This window comes from Vespula vulgaris, chromosome 6 (genome assembly GCF_905475345.1).
Source record: "Vespula vulgaris chromosome 6, iyVesVulg1.1, whole genome shotgun sequence".
In the NCBI taxonomy this organism is placed as follows: domain Eukaryota; kingdom Metazoa; phylum Arthropoda; class Insecta; order Hymenoptera; family Vespidae; genus Vespula; species Vespula vulgaris.
The window spans coordinates 4,240,202-4,255,037 of record NC_066591.1 but is presented as its reverse complement, the minus strand read 5'-3'; the positions used below and the strand labels follow the sequence as shown (position 1 = coordinate 4,255,037).

At 31.9% G+C, this 14,836-nt stretch overlaps 5 protein-coding genes across 13 annotated transcripts in view; 2 read left to right on the top strand and 3 right to left on the bottom strand.

The window, feature by feature from the left end:
* The first annotated feature begins 162 nt into the window (after nucleotides 1-162).
* Nucleotides 163-687, top strand: LOC127064420 (histone H4). Its single transcript, XM_050995451.1, has one exon. It carries the CDS (start codon nucleotides 224-226, stop codon nucleotides 533-535), a length of 312 nt encoding a protein of 103 aa, XP_050851408.1. The 5' UTR covers nucleotides 163-223; the 3' UTR covers nucleotides 536-687.
* Nucleotides 688-1,749: 1,062 nt separating this feature from the next.
* LOC127064431 (histone H2B-like) lies at nucleotides 1,750-2,237 on the bottom strand. Its single transcript, XM_050995459.1, has one exon. It carries the CDS (start codon nucleotides 2,170-2,172, stop codon nucleotides 1,801-1,803), a length of 372 nt encoding a protein of 123 aa, XP_050851416.1. The 5' UTR covers nucleotides 2,173-2,237; the 3' UTR covers nucleotides 1,750-1,800.
* Nucleotides 2,238-3,948: 1,711 nt separating this feature from the next.
* Nucleotides 3,949-4,583, bottom strand: LOC127064667 (histone H2A-like). The gene has a single exon (XM_050996068.1). It carries the CDS (start codon nucleotides 4,371-4,373, stop codon nucleotides 3,993-3,995), a length of 381 nt encoding a protein of 126 aa, XP_050852025.1. The 5' UTR covers nucleotides 4,374-4,583; the 3' UTR covers nucleotides 3,949-3,992.
* LOC127064668 (histone H2B-like) lies at nucleotides 4,581-5,071 on the top strand. Its single transcript, XM_050996069.1, has one exon. It carries the CDS (start codon nucleotides 4,651-4,653, stop codon nucleotides 5,020-5,022), a length of 372 nt encoding a protein of 123 aa, XP_050852026.1. The 5' UTR covers nucleotides 4,581-4,650; the 3' UTR covers nucleotides 5,023-5,071.
* A 368-nt stretch (nucleotides 5,072-5,439) lies between these two features.
* LOC127064656 (gamma-aminobutyric acid type B receptor subunit 2) overlaps nucleotides 5,440-14,836 on the bottom strand; it is a 245,108-nt gene continuing 235,711 nt past the window's right edge. For all 9 annotated transcript variants that reach the window (XM_050996032.1, XM_050996035.1, XM_050996036.1 and 6 more), the window contains one exon: nucleotides 5,440-14,419. In XM_050996032.1, coding sequence (XP_050851989.1) covers nucleotides 13,869-14,419 — 551 coding nt within the window. In that variant the 3' untranslated portion in view covers nucleotides 5,440-13,868. The remainder of the gene's footprint in view (nucleotides 14,420-14,836) is intronic.

Sequence of the window (14,836 nt, the reverse complement as noted above, 5' to 3'; positions counted from 1 at the left end):
TGATGAAATATTTTTCAAGTTATTGACCGTCCGGAATGAGTGAAAGTCGATGAAGCATTATTACTGCACCTTTAGATTTTCTGATTGGTGCGTTGTATTTGGTGGGGGAAAAGGTTTGCTGCTAGGTATAAATATGATGACTCAATTATTCGAAGTCATTCTAACGATTGTTACGGTTCCGGGAGGTACTGTTCTGATCTTTTTGCTCAAATAAAATTTCATAATGACTGGTCGCGGAAAGGGAGGGAAGGGATTGGGAAAGGGAGGTGCGAAGCGTCACAGGAAAGTTCTTCGCGATAATATCCAAGGTATCACTAAACCTGCGATTCGTCGTTTGGCTCGTCGAGGTGGTGTGAAACGTATATCTGGATTGATTTACGAAGAAACTCGTGGCGTGTTAAAAGTTTTTTTGGAAAACGTTATTCGTGATGCAGTCACGTACACTGAACACGCTAAAAGAAAGACTGTGACAGCCATGGACGTTGTTTACGCTCTGAAGCGTCAAGGACGCACTCTCTATGGATTTGGAGGTTAAAAACCGCCATAGATGTAGATCCTTCAATTATCTTCTGATCGGAAAACGGCCCTTTTCAGGGCCACAACATTTTCTTTAACGAATTGGAACTCTTCTGATGTTAGTAATTACATTTTTAAATAAGTTATTAAATTTTAACCTATGCAATATAAGATTCAATTACATTTGTCATTACATCTATTATTACATTTAGTTGATATCTAATAAATTGGTTTAGTTTTTATTTCATCACAAATTATAGGAATTAAAATATATTCTTTTGCACATTGTACGTGGCAAGAATAAGTGAAATAAATGTATTAAATTTTGTAGTTGTAATTCACTTTTTCTTTTCATCAAACTACTTTCATAATATGTAATTATATATTCATCATCCACTGTATTTATATTTACAATAAAATATCTTATTAAAATAAAATAAATTATTTCAATCGTAATTAATGTTTGATATTTTTTAATTTTTGGATTGAAAACTTTTAAGGTTAGAAAAAATAATTTAGTATTCTCTTTACGTTTCATTCATTTTATATCGACATAAAGTGAGAAAGCAAGATAAGATCAAAAAGAATAATAAACAAGTGTATAGATTCTTGAATGGTTAATGATTGTGTATACGATACCGAAGCTGTTTTTTTCTTAATTGATATACTGTCTTCTATAGTGCTGTACGTTTAACAATATGTATATATCCGTATGATAGTATCATTAATCGAATATGTTAAAATTAATGATTCGGCAATTTTTATTATTCGGTTTTGCCGTTAGAAACCGTATGCCACAAGCAGTAAAAAAGTAAATTAGTCACCATTGCTATATACCGGAATATGACGATAGTCGAACAACTCGATTCTTTTATCGATACATGTGTAAGCACTGACGTTGTTCCAGTCGATATTTTTTAGACAAGAAAATAAAAGCAGAGATAAGAAAATTGCAAAAATCGAGTGGTGGTCATTCGATCAATTTAAATATTACATTTTATTGAGATAGATTTGGCAAAATTATCAAGATCAAATATTTTGTGAACATACCTAACTATTAATGTACAGTTGGGTATAAAAGATGAATTCGAAAAATTATATGCATATAATTTTTATACACAAAAAATATATGGAGATGATATAAATTACGAAGATGATAGTTATACACGAAGAAAATAATAAGAAAATAAAAATTTGAATATTTCCATAGAAGAATATGTTCAACGTAAAAAATTATTGGTGGCCCTAAAAAGGGCCGGTTTACAATTCCACCATATCAATCATTTATTTTGAGCTAGTGTATTTGGTCACAGCTTTAGTACCTTCGCTAACAGCGTGTTTTGCGAGCTCGCCAGGTAGCAACAAACGCACTGCAGTTTGAATTTCCCGAGAAGTAATCGTCGAACGTTTGTTGTAATGAGCTAATCTCGATGCTTCCGCGGCAATTCGTTCAAAAACATCGTTGACGAAACTGTTCATAATGCTCATAGCTTTACTGGAGATTCCAGTATCCGGATGTACTTGTTTAAGTACTTTGTAAATGTAAATAGCGTAACTTTCCTTCCTCTTACGCTTCTTTTTTTTATCAGACTTGCTGATGTTCTTCTGAGCTTTACCAGCTTTTTTAACAGCCTTACCACTAGCTTTAGGCGGCATGACTACAAATTTTTGAATATCGCAAAAGATTGGATATCACGTATAACTTGGTGAATAATAACCAGATGAAAGGTTAGTCTACCATTATGTAGTCTCTCGTTACTCCGTTCTCTACCAATAGGAGCGCTGCAGAAGCCCAAGAACCTTTCGAGCGATTCCATTGGTCCATTTTCATCTACAAGAAACTTTATAAATACGATATCGCTGTGTGGTGCACTGTTTGCGAATCACTGCTCCTAGCTTTCGTTCTCACTTTAAAAGTTTTTATTAGAATGAGCTAATATGAAACAGATTTTCTTTTATCATTGGAGATGATTAGAACACATGCTACACATTCTAGAATAATGACAACAGTAAAGCAGGCATTATATACTCTGTCATCACATAATCCTACAATCACTACCAAATTAATACCTTCGTTAGACTGCACATGACAACTATGAATCAATCATCGATCCTCAACAATAGGGTTCATGTATACAAATTGTAGAATGATCGATCAATTTGTATTTGATTAATTGAAATATTTGATAGCTGTGCTAATATATACGATCACCTCCAGAGATCAAATCTTTATGAGAATTATAAACTAAAACCACTATCATTTGTTAGGGAGGAAGATCGAATTAAAAAGTAACATCATCAAATTGCAACGAGATTGATGACCATATTGAGTAAACATGCTTGTCACCGAAAAGCTTCCATTATCAACAATTCAATGGTTAAGGATTGGAAAGAATTTAACAGATAATCCTCATCTAATTATCTTATTCATCTTTGCAAGAAGGTCGAATAAATTGAAATATGGAGAGTAAACTTGTACACGATCTTTCTGTACAAATCAAAACTCGTATCTTCAAAATTTAATTAAATTAAACTCTAATCTCTAATTTCCACTCTGTTTTAACATAATAACTGACTTCATTACACAATTAAACACTGTTGAAGTGGGAGTTCTGTTGTACCTCCCCAGCATCAATTTTCGTCTATTATGTTATCGTTACGCATTTTTAGACTCAACCAACTTTTTCTGATATCGCTCTATCTTTGCTGCAACCTGGAAATCTCGTGTACCTTGTTCACAAGATAGCAAAACTATCTGATGTTGATTCTGAACTTTTTCAGTGATTGAATCTTGATAAAATTGAAGTCTGTATTATAAAAAGATCTTATATATCTGAGAAAGAGTTATATCATCTAGTTGTCGACGATTTCTGAGTTCCATTGTCGAATAATATCAAATGACGTTTGTACGAAATAGATTTAATTTTTTGCCATGGAAATCGAATAAAAAAGTTCATCAAGATCATCTTTATTTATCTTCGTCGAATCGTTTTTCGAATAGTCGACTAAACATCTATAAAAAGTGTATTCGATCGAGTCTTGCTTATGGAATACAGTTATGGTGTGGAATATTATTCTTAAATACTTATAAATTAATTATCCAATGAATGCAAAATCGTAACTTAAAAATAATATTTTGGCTATCCAATGACATTTCTAACCAAAACTGTACTTTGTAGACTTATAAATTATTATTACCGTTGTTCATTTTATAAATAAAAATGTATTGATATTTAAGACAAAATTACGCACTATTGATTAATTAATAATTTTGTTATATTTTAGTTATTGAACATCGCAAAATATTTTTAGTATTAAATTGTTCGTATTGAAATTGAAATCCATTATCTGTATTAGTTAATTTAATATTTCAGTGAAAAAGTCAAATCTTACTATCGATGTGAAATTCAAGAAAACCCTTAATCATATGAGTTTGTTTTGGCCCTAAAAAGGGCCGTTTAAAATCGCATAATAAATTATGCTTTCTTCTCTGTCTTTTTGGGTAATAAAACACTTTGAATATTCGGCAATACACCGCCTTGAGCAATAGTTACACCAGATAGTACTTTATTTAATTCTTCATCGTGACGTATGGCAAGTTGTACATGCCTCGGTACTATTCTGGTTTTTTTATTATCACGCGCTGCATTTCCAGTCAATTCTAAAACTTCAGCAGCTAGATATTCTAATACTGCAGCGAGATATACGGGTGCACCAGCACCTACTCGTTCGGCATAGTTGCCTTTCCTTAAAAGGCGATGGATACGACCAACAGGAAATTGTAAACCAGCTCGGAGAGATCGCGATTTAATAGTAATCTTCCCTTTCGATTTACTATCACTGCCTCGTCCAGACATTTTGATGATATTAAAAGTTACGCGAAACGTCAGAAGTTCAAACTACGAACGCCAATAGAATAATGGTTTGGAATAGAGAGTTTCGTATATATATAATAACTTGTAGCATTCGTCCGACCAATGACGTTCGAGCGTAATCCCCTCTTTAATGCGATTGGCGCAGCCCCACTCTTGGCTTATTATATATAAGGAACGCTGTATTCCACAAACATCATTCAGCGTTTTGGTTTCGTGTAGTGCTGTTGTATTTGACGGTAACTTTAAATAGTTATTTACTATGCCGCCTAAAGCTAGTGGTAAAGCTGTTAAAAAAGCTGGTAAAGCTCAGAAGAATATCAGTAAATCTGATAAAAAGAAGAAGCGTAAGAGGAAGGAAAGTTACGCTATTTACATCTACAAAGTACTCAAACAAGTACATCCGGATACTGGAATCTCCAGTAAAGCTATGAGTATTATGAACAGTTTCGTCAACGATGTTTTCGAACGAATTGCCGCGGAAGCATCGAGATTAGCTCATTACAACAAACGTTCGACGATTACTTCTCGGGAAATTCAAACTGCAGTGCGTTTGTTACTACCTGGTGAACTTGCAAAACACGCTGTAAGTGAAGGTACCAAAGCTGTGACTAAATACACTAGCTCCAAATAAGTGATTGATATGGTGGAATTATAAACCGGCCCTTTTTAGGGCCACCAAACTTTTATTACATGGAACATTGATACGGATTTAAAATTTGTTTGATATAATAAACCGCAAATTGATTGATTTTGGTGAATTGTGCTTAGAGATCAATTTTGTTAAATTAATAGTTTCAACTGTGGGATAGCGTTAAATTTTTCAAAATAAATCGTTTTATTCGAACACGATCTTTGATAATAATCGTTTGCATTTCTATATTCCATTCGATTCTTTTAATAAGTTTGTAAATAATGAGTAAAGCAGTTTATACAAATAAACTATGAATTAAACTTACCTGTTAGTGAAAAAGTTCTTATGCATATACATTTTCTTTTTCAGTATTCAAAAGGAAATAATACGTGTTAAGGAGAAAAATGAGAAATTGAAAATATTCGATTGCTATTTATCTTTTTTTCTTTTTCTTTACCCTTATCGATAGTGAGCCGCATAATCTGTGAAGCGAGCATTCACGTCGAACTTTGAGTACGCCTATTTTTTATTTGCAGATTTACATATTAATATCTAAAAATTTACAACAAACAGGAATGTGTCTTTAGGTGTATGCGGGTGTTTTCTTTTTTCTTTCTTTTTTTTTTCATTATATCTTTTTTTTTTTTAATGCGTATTCGTGAGTGGCAGACCTGAGAAATCGATCACTTTGATATATCTTAACTTACGGTCAATAGAATAGTTTCGTAACTCTAACATCTTATTCGATATCGACGCAAATTTATCTTTTAAAATTAACTTGATGATCCTTCGGAGTTATTTATTTATTTTTTTTTCGAACAACGAAATATCCTCGCAGGATTGTATACACAAAAAAACGAGTTAATGGAAAGAAAATTACGCGTAGGTCAGCCAACCACGAAAAATTCGAGTCGTCTTAAACTAAAACGAATTTCTTTTTAGCGATCATTAATGATTACATCGATCCACGCTCCGCAATGTTGGTATCACCCAAAAGTGTATTTTAATATTTTGTTTTCAACAAAAGGTGATCGAACGATACGCTGTCAAGAATTTCTTTCATTTCTTTAATATTTTTCTGTTTTTTTTTCTCTTCTTCTTCGTCTTCATTTTTTTTCCCTTTCTTTTTTTACTCTTCTTTGTTTCGAAGTAATACTCTAGAGTAGAAAAAGGTGAAGAGAGTGAGGTGAAATGAAATTTTAAAGAGCTCGTACGACTTGTCTCCCTCACGATTTGCATGATCACTTTCTTTTCTTATTTTTTTTTCTTTTTTCGTCTGTTTCTTTTCACTTCTTAAATATATCGACGAAGAGAACGATAGAAATTAATCTACATTGCGCACTGTCGGTTTAGTCGAACGCGTTGAGCAATGAAATACATTGAATCAAATGGACGGGTTCTTACTGGAAGCAATTTTCTTGAAATAGTAGCCCTCAAAGGGCGTAAAGAGTCCTCTTAAGCAATTTCAGCTAGTTGATATAAAATTGAACAAATTATTTTACTTCCTTCCTTGTAACAAAATCCTCAAAATATTTTCTTTAGGTCACTTTCACGATAGAACGGAAGTGAAGAACCACTCCTAGCAATAGTGTCAAGGAGTGATTCATACTTTTTAATAACTTTAAACAATTTTTTGAATATTTCTTTTGTACGATGTTATTGTAATAAAGGATGCAACCGATATTTCTTTTCTTTTCTTTTCTTTCTTTTTTTTTTTTGAAGGTAACAACATTATCATAACAATCTTGTCGATATTAATTTCGTTTGACTGTTTTCGATATTGACAAATTCGAATTGCTGAGTTTGGTCGCCTAATTTTGTTAAATTCGTCGAGCTGATTTGTCGGTCATTGATCGACAGTACGCATATAGATTTAAGATAAAATTATATAGAAGTATGTTTATCTCACTGATTTTGATGATTTTTGTATACATTGTTGGGGCATGATTCTGAACAATATTTTTCTTACATACGCACGCGCAGACACACGTGCGCGCACACACACACACATTATATATAACCACTGCCTAGCTTTAATTTCCGAGATATTCATGAAAGTATTTTTTACAATTTTTACTTTGACCTGAATTGGATGTCGCTTAGTTTTGGGTTAGGCTTATCTACGGACATGATTATATTCAGCGTTTCTCGATTTATAAATCGCGAAATGATATCTACTATCTTACACCAAAGCGAGGAAAGTGATTAATTTGTAAGAGATTTTGAGAGATTTCAACACACATCAAAGTAAATATAACAAAAATATTTTCATCGATTATTTTGGAAGTTAACAGCGAGCGGGCGGATTATATGTATAAGAAAAAGTTGTTCAAAATTTTGATTTCTACAAACATTCAGTGAAATCATTGAAATCAGTGAAATCGACGTACTTCTATATAATTATCGAAGTTAATGTTCTCGCAAATTTCATTTCATTTTATTTTATCTTATTTTATTTTATTTTTGTCTCTATCTTCTTAGATAAGTATCGACGTTGAAACGATTCAGTCATAATCATAAAGGAGGCAACGAGTACCGAGCACTTCTGATCTCGCTTATTCAAAAAGGCGCGTACGAACGAGGAACAAGGTTTACGATCGCTTACGCAGAGCGTCGTTAACGATATTTAAAATTTACAAAAATTATATGACAGACGTCGACGAACGTTTTTTCTTCTTAAGTGACGTCCTAGAAACGATTCGAAAAGAGTTTTCGGAGTTTATGTAAGACCCTCGAGTTCTTTTTTTTCATCTTTTTTTAGCTTTTTATTTATCATAGATTCTACTATCGCGAGATGGAAATGTTATAAAAAATTTACGACGATTCGATCATTAAGAAAGATTCAAAATCGTTCTTGGGGTGTCACTGAAGAAGGGAAATATGATCGTCGAAAACACGAAAGGATTCTTCGATCGAGATGATCCCCGTATTTCGAATGATTCCGCATGTATATTTGTATATGAGTGTATATATATATATGCATATATATATATATATCTATATATGTATATCATATAATATATTATATAAATATCTATATATTTATATGTATAATATCACGTATTATATACACAATATATATACATATATATATATCTATATATGTATATCATATATATTATATATATATATTTATATATCTATATGTATATTACGTGTTATACATACAATATATATATATATATATATATATATCTACATATATAATATATATGAAATGTATAATTTTGTCTATACATTCACACGTTGTTTTAACGATCATTCGCTAAACTTCAAACCTCAGCTTTTTAAAGACATATTTTTAATATCTAACATTCATTTTTTTAAAAACATTTCTGTATACATCTATTTAATATCTCAACAAATTCATCGTGATTCTCGTCGTTATCATTGTCTCTTTTTCTTTCTATTATTATATGTATGTATATTTGTATATTTATTTATACGAATACTTTTTTTCGACATCTCTTCGCCACGTTCATTTTTTTGCACTTGCAAAATTCCTTCTCTCGCTATTCTGAAAGATCTTCGTTCACTTTTCTCGTCAAATTTGCATCTTTCGTAGATCTTTATCGTTAACTCTGATGTTATTGTTAACAAAAAAAAAAAAAAAAAGAAAAAGAAAAGAAATAAGAAAAAAAAAATTTTTTTTCGAAAGATGCTTCGATAATCTTGAAAAAATGATGAGACTATTCGCGATATAATACGGATAGTACGAGTGTGTTTTTTATTAATCTTTCTTTATTATCTTTCTTCACTTTGTTGTTGCATTTTCCGAGATATATCCATTTGTTCATACTTTTAAGAAGAACAATTTCGATATCTTCGAATTGCGTAAGAGTCCTCATACTCATAAACTCTTTCCAATCTGGTATTTATCAGACTCTCTCTCTCTCTCTCTCTTTTGCTCTCTAATTTCTATTTTCTATTCCAGAGAGATCAATTGAATATTTTACACTGTTTGGATATGCAGTATATATACATATACCTGTATATACAAAGTCTCCCAACGAAGTGTCTGCTAACATTATTACGAGGTCTAATGATTTTTTTGAAAATACCAAGACAGATCAATTTTATTTTCGTAGGGGGAAAGGTCATTGTCATTAATTCGCCCACTTTGAGTTAATCTCTTTGGGGAAGAGAGAGAGTGACAAAGCACTCAACAATCTTTAATGGCAACAGAGTATTAAGTGCTATATCATTTAGAAGGTCTTTTAATTCTCTTCACAACGATATTTTTTGTATTCTTAATCAACAATTACCAAGAAAAGACTATTTACTGCATGAAGATCGGTTATACATATTTTGAACATTTAATAAAATAAACATTTAATAATAAGAATATATACATATTTTGAACATTTAATAAACTAAACATTTAATAATAAGAATAATCAATAAAATTTTATTGTATAGCTAAAACTTCGATAATGCTTTTTCTCAAAAACCATTGATTTAAAATTGAAAAGAAATAACATCATTGTAAAGAGAATTAAAAGAGTTTATAAATGATGCCATTTGATCTTTATTGCCATTTGAGATTCTTTAGAGGGTTCCCATGTTCCTTAAGGGATTAATGGATGAGTGGGTAAATTTATTCCCTTCGAAAAGAAAATTGACTCGTCATGGAATTCTTTGAAAAAGACTAGATTTCGTAATAATCCTGATGGAAACTTTTCGTTGGGATACTCTGTGTGTATTTGAGTATATATATATATATATATATATATATATATATATATATATATATATTTTTTTTTTTTCTTTATCATCAACGAGGGAAACGTAACATTCACCGAGCGTATTTAAGGAACACCTCATTCCTAATTTCCTTCCATCCGAGGCAAACTAGAGAGACTCGCATGGTGATGAAATTATGCTACCAACATCCGCATCAACGTCCGACGTAGATGAAGTATGTACCGTGGAACATAATTGATCGTGACATCACGACACGGACATTATTTTTGACGGACAAAAACCCAAGCACATATATATATACACATATATACTTATTATATATATGCATATAAATATATACATACAAGACATTTTCACGAGTTCAACACGAAAATAAAGTTTTACATCGTGCATTAACCCCTCTTCCATTTTCGAATCCCTTCGATTTTTTGTTTTTCATAACTTTACAATGGAACCAAAAAAGTTTCGATTAGATATATACATATTTAGCTTAGCGTTATTCAATACGCTTCTCGCGATAATAATAATAATAATAATAATAACAATAATAATAATAATAGAAATAATAATAATAATAATAATAATTATCATAATCGATTTTTCCTTTTCCTAATAATTTCAAGATTCGTAGTTTATAGAATATTAATTGACGTTAAAAGAGCGATTCGTTCTTCGAAATATCATTATATCATCGGATTATCAATTCCCGTTAAATTTTCACGACTAACGAATATGACGTACGTATAAACACTTTACTTTTTCTAAACTTCATTCTATCGTAGGTACGTATGCGTATTTACGATCATTATAACACATGCTTTTTCCAAGAGCATAGATATAATTCATCTTACAATATTCATATAAATATTATTTTTATATATATAAAAACACAACGCGATGCGTAAAGTTTTTTTTTCCTTTCTTTCGTTTTGTTCTGTTTTTTTGTGTTTTTTTTTTTTTTAATATTTTCTTTATTTTTTAAACGAGTATCGATCAAATCTCTCTCTCTTTTTTTCACTCTCTTTCTTTTCTTTTAAATTTCTTTTCTCTTTCATCGTCGTTCTACGATTGACTATATAATATAAAAAACATTCTCGATACCAATCGATTCAAGCAAACGTACATAACGAGAGAAAAAATTGCAAAAAAGGAGGCTGTAACGATTCTGTATTTTAGAAATCGAGCAAGGATACGTCGTAGCACGGTTATTTTGTCACCGTGTATAAACGCATTATTAGAAGTGCACTTTCAGGATAATAATATGTTAGACATACGTTTTTAATTATTTACAAAATATTCCCCGTACTTTCCGCTTTTTTTCTACTTATATTTTTCTTCTTCTTTGTTTTTCATTCTTCTTGTCTCTTTCTTTTCTGTTTTCTCTTTCTCTTCTTCTCTCTCTTAAATTTTTATATTCCTATGTATATAAAGCGGATGTCACATCCTTAACGTAAAAGACAGTGAAGTAAGTACGAGTATTTCGTAGATATATTTCTTTTCTTTTTCTTTTTTTTTTTCTTTTAATAAATATACCTTACACGTACGTAAGTGTATCTTCTTGTGCGAGTTTATAGTATTTATATCTTATGATCTTTTTATTTTTCTTTGAAATTGCTTTAGCAACACTCATTTTCGCGGCAACCTCCTTGAAACTTTCGTTAACAATTAGATGAACGTGCTGTGAGAATAATTTCAAAATACTAAGATGAAATTCGAATCTCAACCTATCATCCTTTTTACGTTTTTCATATATTTGCGACCATAGTTAGAACATGTCTATAGACCTTTAATCGAATTCTAATCGATAAATCTTTTTTCCCTTTGTAAACTATTTAAGTGAGATTAATCATAAAAAATTAATATTGTTATTAGTTCATACGAGATAACAAATCGGATTTTCTTTTTTCTTTTTTTCTTTTCATTTCTCTTTCTCTTCTACTTTTCCTCGTTTTTATTCAAGCGAAAACCAGACAAACAATTTATTCGTGGATTCTATCTTATTCGATTCAATAAATTGACATTATCCCTCGTATACACGCGAAATAGTTTCATTTAACTCTACGATGATGATGCTCGGGAATGATCGAAAATGTTTGCTCAAGGTTCCGACAAATTATAAAAACGAATGATTCTGACTTCTTGTGTCGATCGATCGATTAATCCTTTCCGCAGAGAAACAAGCGCGTATGCATGTGTATATATATTGTATGTAGGGAAATACATGTATATGTAATTTTTCATTAATCGCGTTGCGCCCGCTGATTGAGATTAATTTATTTATATTCACGTTAACGGTAGGCGCGATAATAATAATAATAATAATGATAATAATAATATAAATAATAATAATAACAATAACAACAATAATAATAACATTAATAATAATAATAAAACAATAATAATAATAATAATAACCACTATCATCATCATCATCATCATCATCATCATCATCATCATCATAATTACAGTAATAATAATAATAATAATTATGATGATGATAATTATCAATGTATGCAGTCACATTTCTTCTTCGATTGAGAATTTTGTATTTCGAAGACGTAGGTATGTATGTATCTATCGATATCGAGGATTATTCCGTTAATATGTTTCTTGCATTTGACTTGAGAAGGTTTCGTATTAAAAACAGTTTGATGGTAATTGACTCGAAATACAGAGAGAAAATTGAATAAAGATCACTTCTCGTTCGTCGTCGTCTAATAAATATTTTGTTTCGTTTTTTTTTTGTTTCTTTTTTTTTGTCGAATCAATTCATCGACGTATTAGTAGGTATAAAATAAATTGCGGACATCCACTTGTCGATTGTTTGGAACTCTTAAAGATCAAAAAAGAAATACATAGAAGAATCATCGTCTATTTTAACTTGCGGCTTTTTTTTTGTACATTTAACTTCAAGATCCGTTTTATTTAAAGAATGAAATGAATATATAAAAAATAAGGTAATTATATCAAAACATAATCCTCAATAAAATTTTGTTATTAAACGATTAACAAAAAAAATCCGTTGTCATTTGAAGAATGAAATAGACAAAAAATTTGAGACTTTCTTATGATCTCGAAGTCCACATCTTAAGAAATTTAAGCAACGAAGTGTTCGAAGTGCTCGAAGTTGTTTTTCTCATTTGTTTTTATTAGAAGCGAATCGAAGTGTTTCAGATCGCGTAATTAATTGTAACAGATATGGATGTTCGTTTTGTATGAATGCAGAACTGATCAATGTCCATGAAAACGTATAGATCAATCATGTTTTGTTCTAAAGAAATAGAGCACGGTTCTTCTACGATAATTTCTTTATTTTTCTAGAGTTCCATGACTCAACAAGTATATTCTATACGTTGATGAATCAATGCAAACGTTCTTTAACGAGACTTTGTCGAAAGTATTCGCCATCGGGTGTCCTAAATCGATACTATTAAATATCTAATAGTAATAATAAAGAAAAAATGTGAAGATAGTATAAGAACGTAACATGAAGCATTAATCGTGAAAAAAATGTGTCGATTGTTCTTCCATCACGAGGAAGTTTTCAACCGAAAGAAAATGCAGAGACGAGTATTTTCCTGTTTTCTTTTTTCTTTTTGACGTGACCGGAAATGTCGAGAAGAATATAAATAACAGATCCCACTCTCCTTCTCGGTGACAATACACCTTGTTTCTTCGTTTTTAACACTTAAAAGGGACCAGACGTATTATTCAAATGGCCGAGTTGAACATTTAATTGCATTAAATGCGAATGAATCTGACACATTTCACGTGTGCGCATTATGGATAATTTACAACGACCGATTATTGCACAAGTCGACATACAGCTAAGGGATTCTGTAAAATAAAATGTTCCGATTGAGCGATATTTATATGTATTAGCATTAGTACAGTCCAATCTCTCGAAAATTTCATATAAGGGATGGGGGCATCTTTACGTGCACAACATTTTATATTTCAGAATTTCCTTGACTGTAAACGCATAGACAATATTTAAGAACAATGACGATACGAAGGGGAAAGAAAAGAAAAAAAAATGAGACATCTTAGTTTTACGTTACTATACAGAAGCACGAGAGATATCTCTCTTTTGGAAAACGCGGTCCTTCGAGTGTTACAAAACGAGGAGAGATAGATATTTTTTACAGATACTCGACAATGTCGCACTTTATCGATATGTTCGGACAACTCGCTATGCTAGCACCGTATCCACTCCTCGCATTACTTTTGTGTCTCTCAGTGAGGAGCTTCTGAAATATCGGCAGTAATATCGCCCGGTCCAAGAGTTCGCCATCAGAGGCAGCACTATGTATTTCCCCACCACTCGATGTAACGCCAGGCCCAGCTCTCGAACCGACACGGGTCCCACCTCCACTACGGCTCACACCACCTGATCCAAGGATACCTTCGCCACTTCCACCAACATCCCCAGCGCGTGGATTACCACTTGCATACTTGCTGTTGTGAATCGTCGCTACATTTGGTGTGCTCTGAACGTATTCCAAGCGAGCTTGCTGATGACGTAATTTCGATTCAGTGTGTCTGCATTCGCGAATCTTCCGCGAAGCAGCAGGACGATGAGGACACTCGGAGATTGAATGACCACCGCCACTTCGACCACGCAAACATTTCTCTCGCGATCTCTCCGAAACCGAGCGTTGTATGATCGCCGAAGCTAACTCCTCGCATCTTTCTGTTAAAAGAAAATGCGCGTGAGTAGAGTTAGAACGAACGTGATATATACCATTTCAGAGATTGACTTCGTCATCGCTTTAGCTGGAATTGTTAACGATCTACAGTTTTAATCGTTGAGGAAAAATAAAGAGCAATGATTGATCTGCTCGTTAACAGCCGCTTTTAGATCAAAACTGCGATGGATCGATCGATAATAGATCGTTTGATAAATCGAATCTTTTATTAATCACGATATTTCTGCGATTATCTTTTTTTAATTTTATTTTTTTTATATAACGAGCTAGATTCTAGGAATGATTTAAAGCATAGATGGACAACTGGCGAACCGCACGTAGCCTTTACTTGTTTGCTAAGATGCGAGAATACGATCCTCACTATTTGACACCGTTGAGCCTGGTGAGCTGCACGACTTTCG

Coding starts and splice junctions, on each gene's coding strand:
- LOC127064667 (XM_050996068.1), bottom strand. CDS start 4,373: ATGTCTGGACGAGGCAGTGATAGTAAATCGAAAGGGAAGATTACTATT.
- LOC127064431 (XM_050995459.1), bottom strand. CDS start 2,172: ATGCCGCCTAAAGCTAGTGGTAAGGCTGTTAAAAAAGCTGGTAAAGCT.
- LOC127064668 (XM_050996069.1), top strand. CDS start 4,651: ATGCCGCCTAAAGCTAGTGGTAAAGCTGTTAAAAAAGCTGGTAAAGCT.
- LOC127064420 (XM_050995451.1), top strand. CDS start 224: ATGACTGGTCGCGGAAAGGGAGGGAAGGGATTGGGAAAGGGAGGTGCG.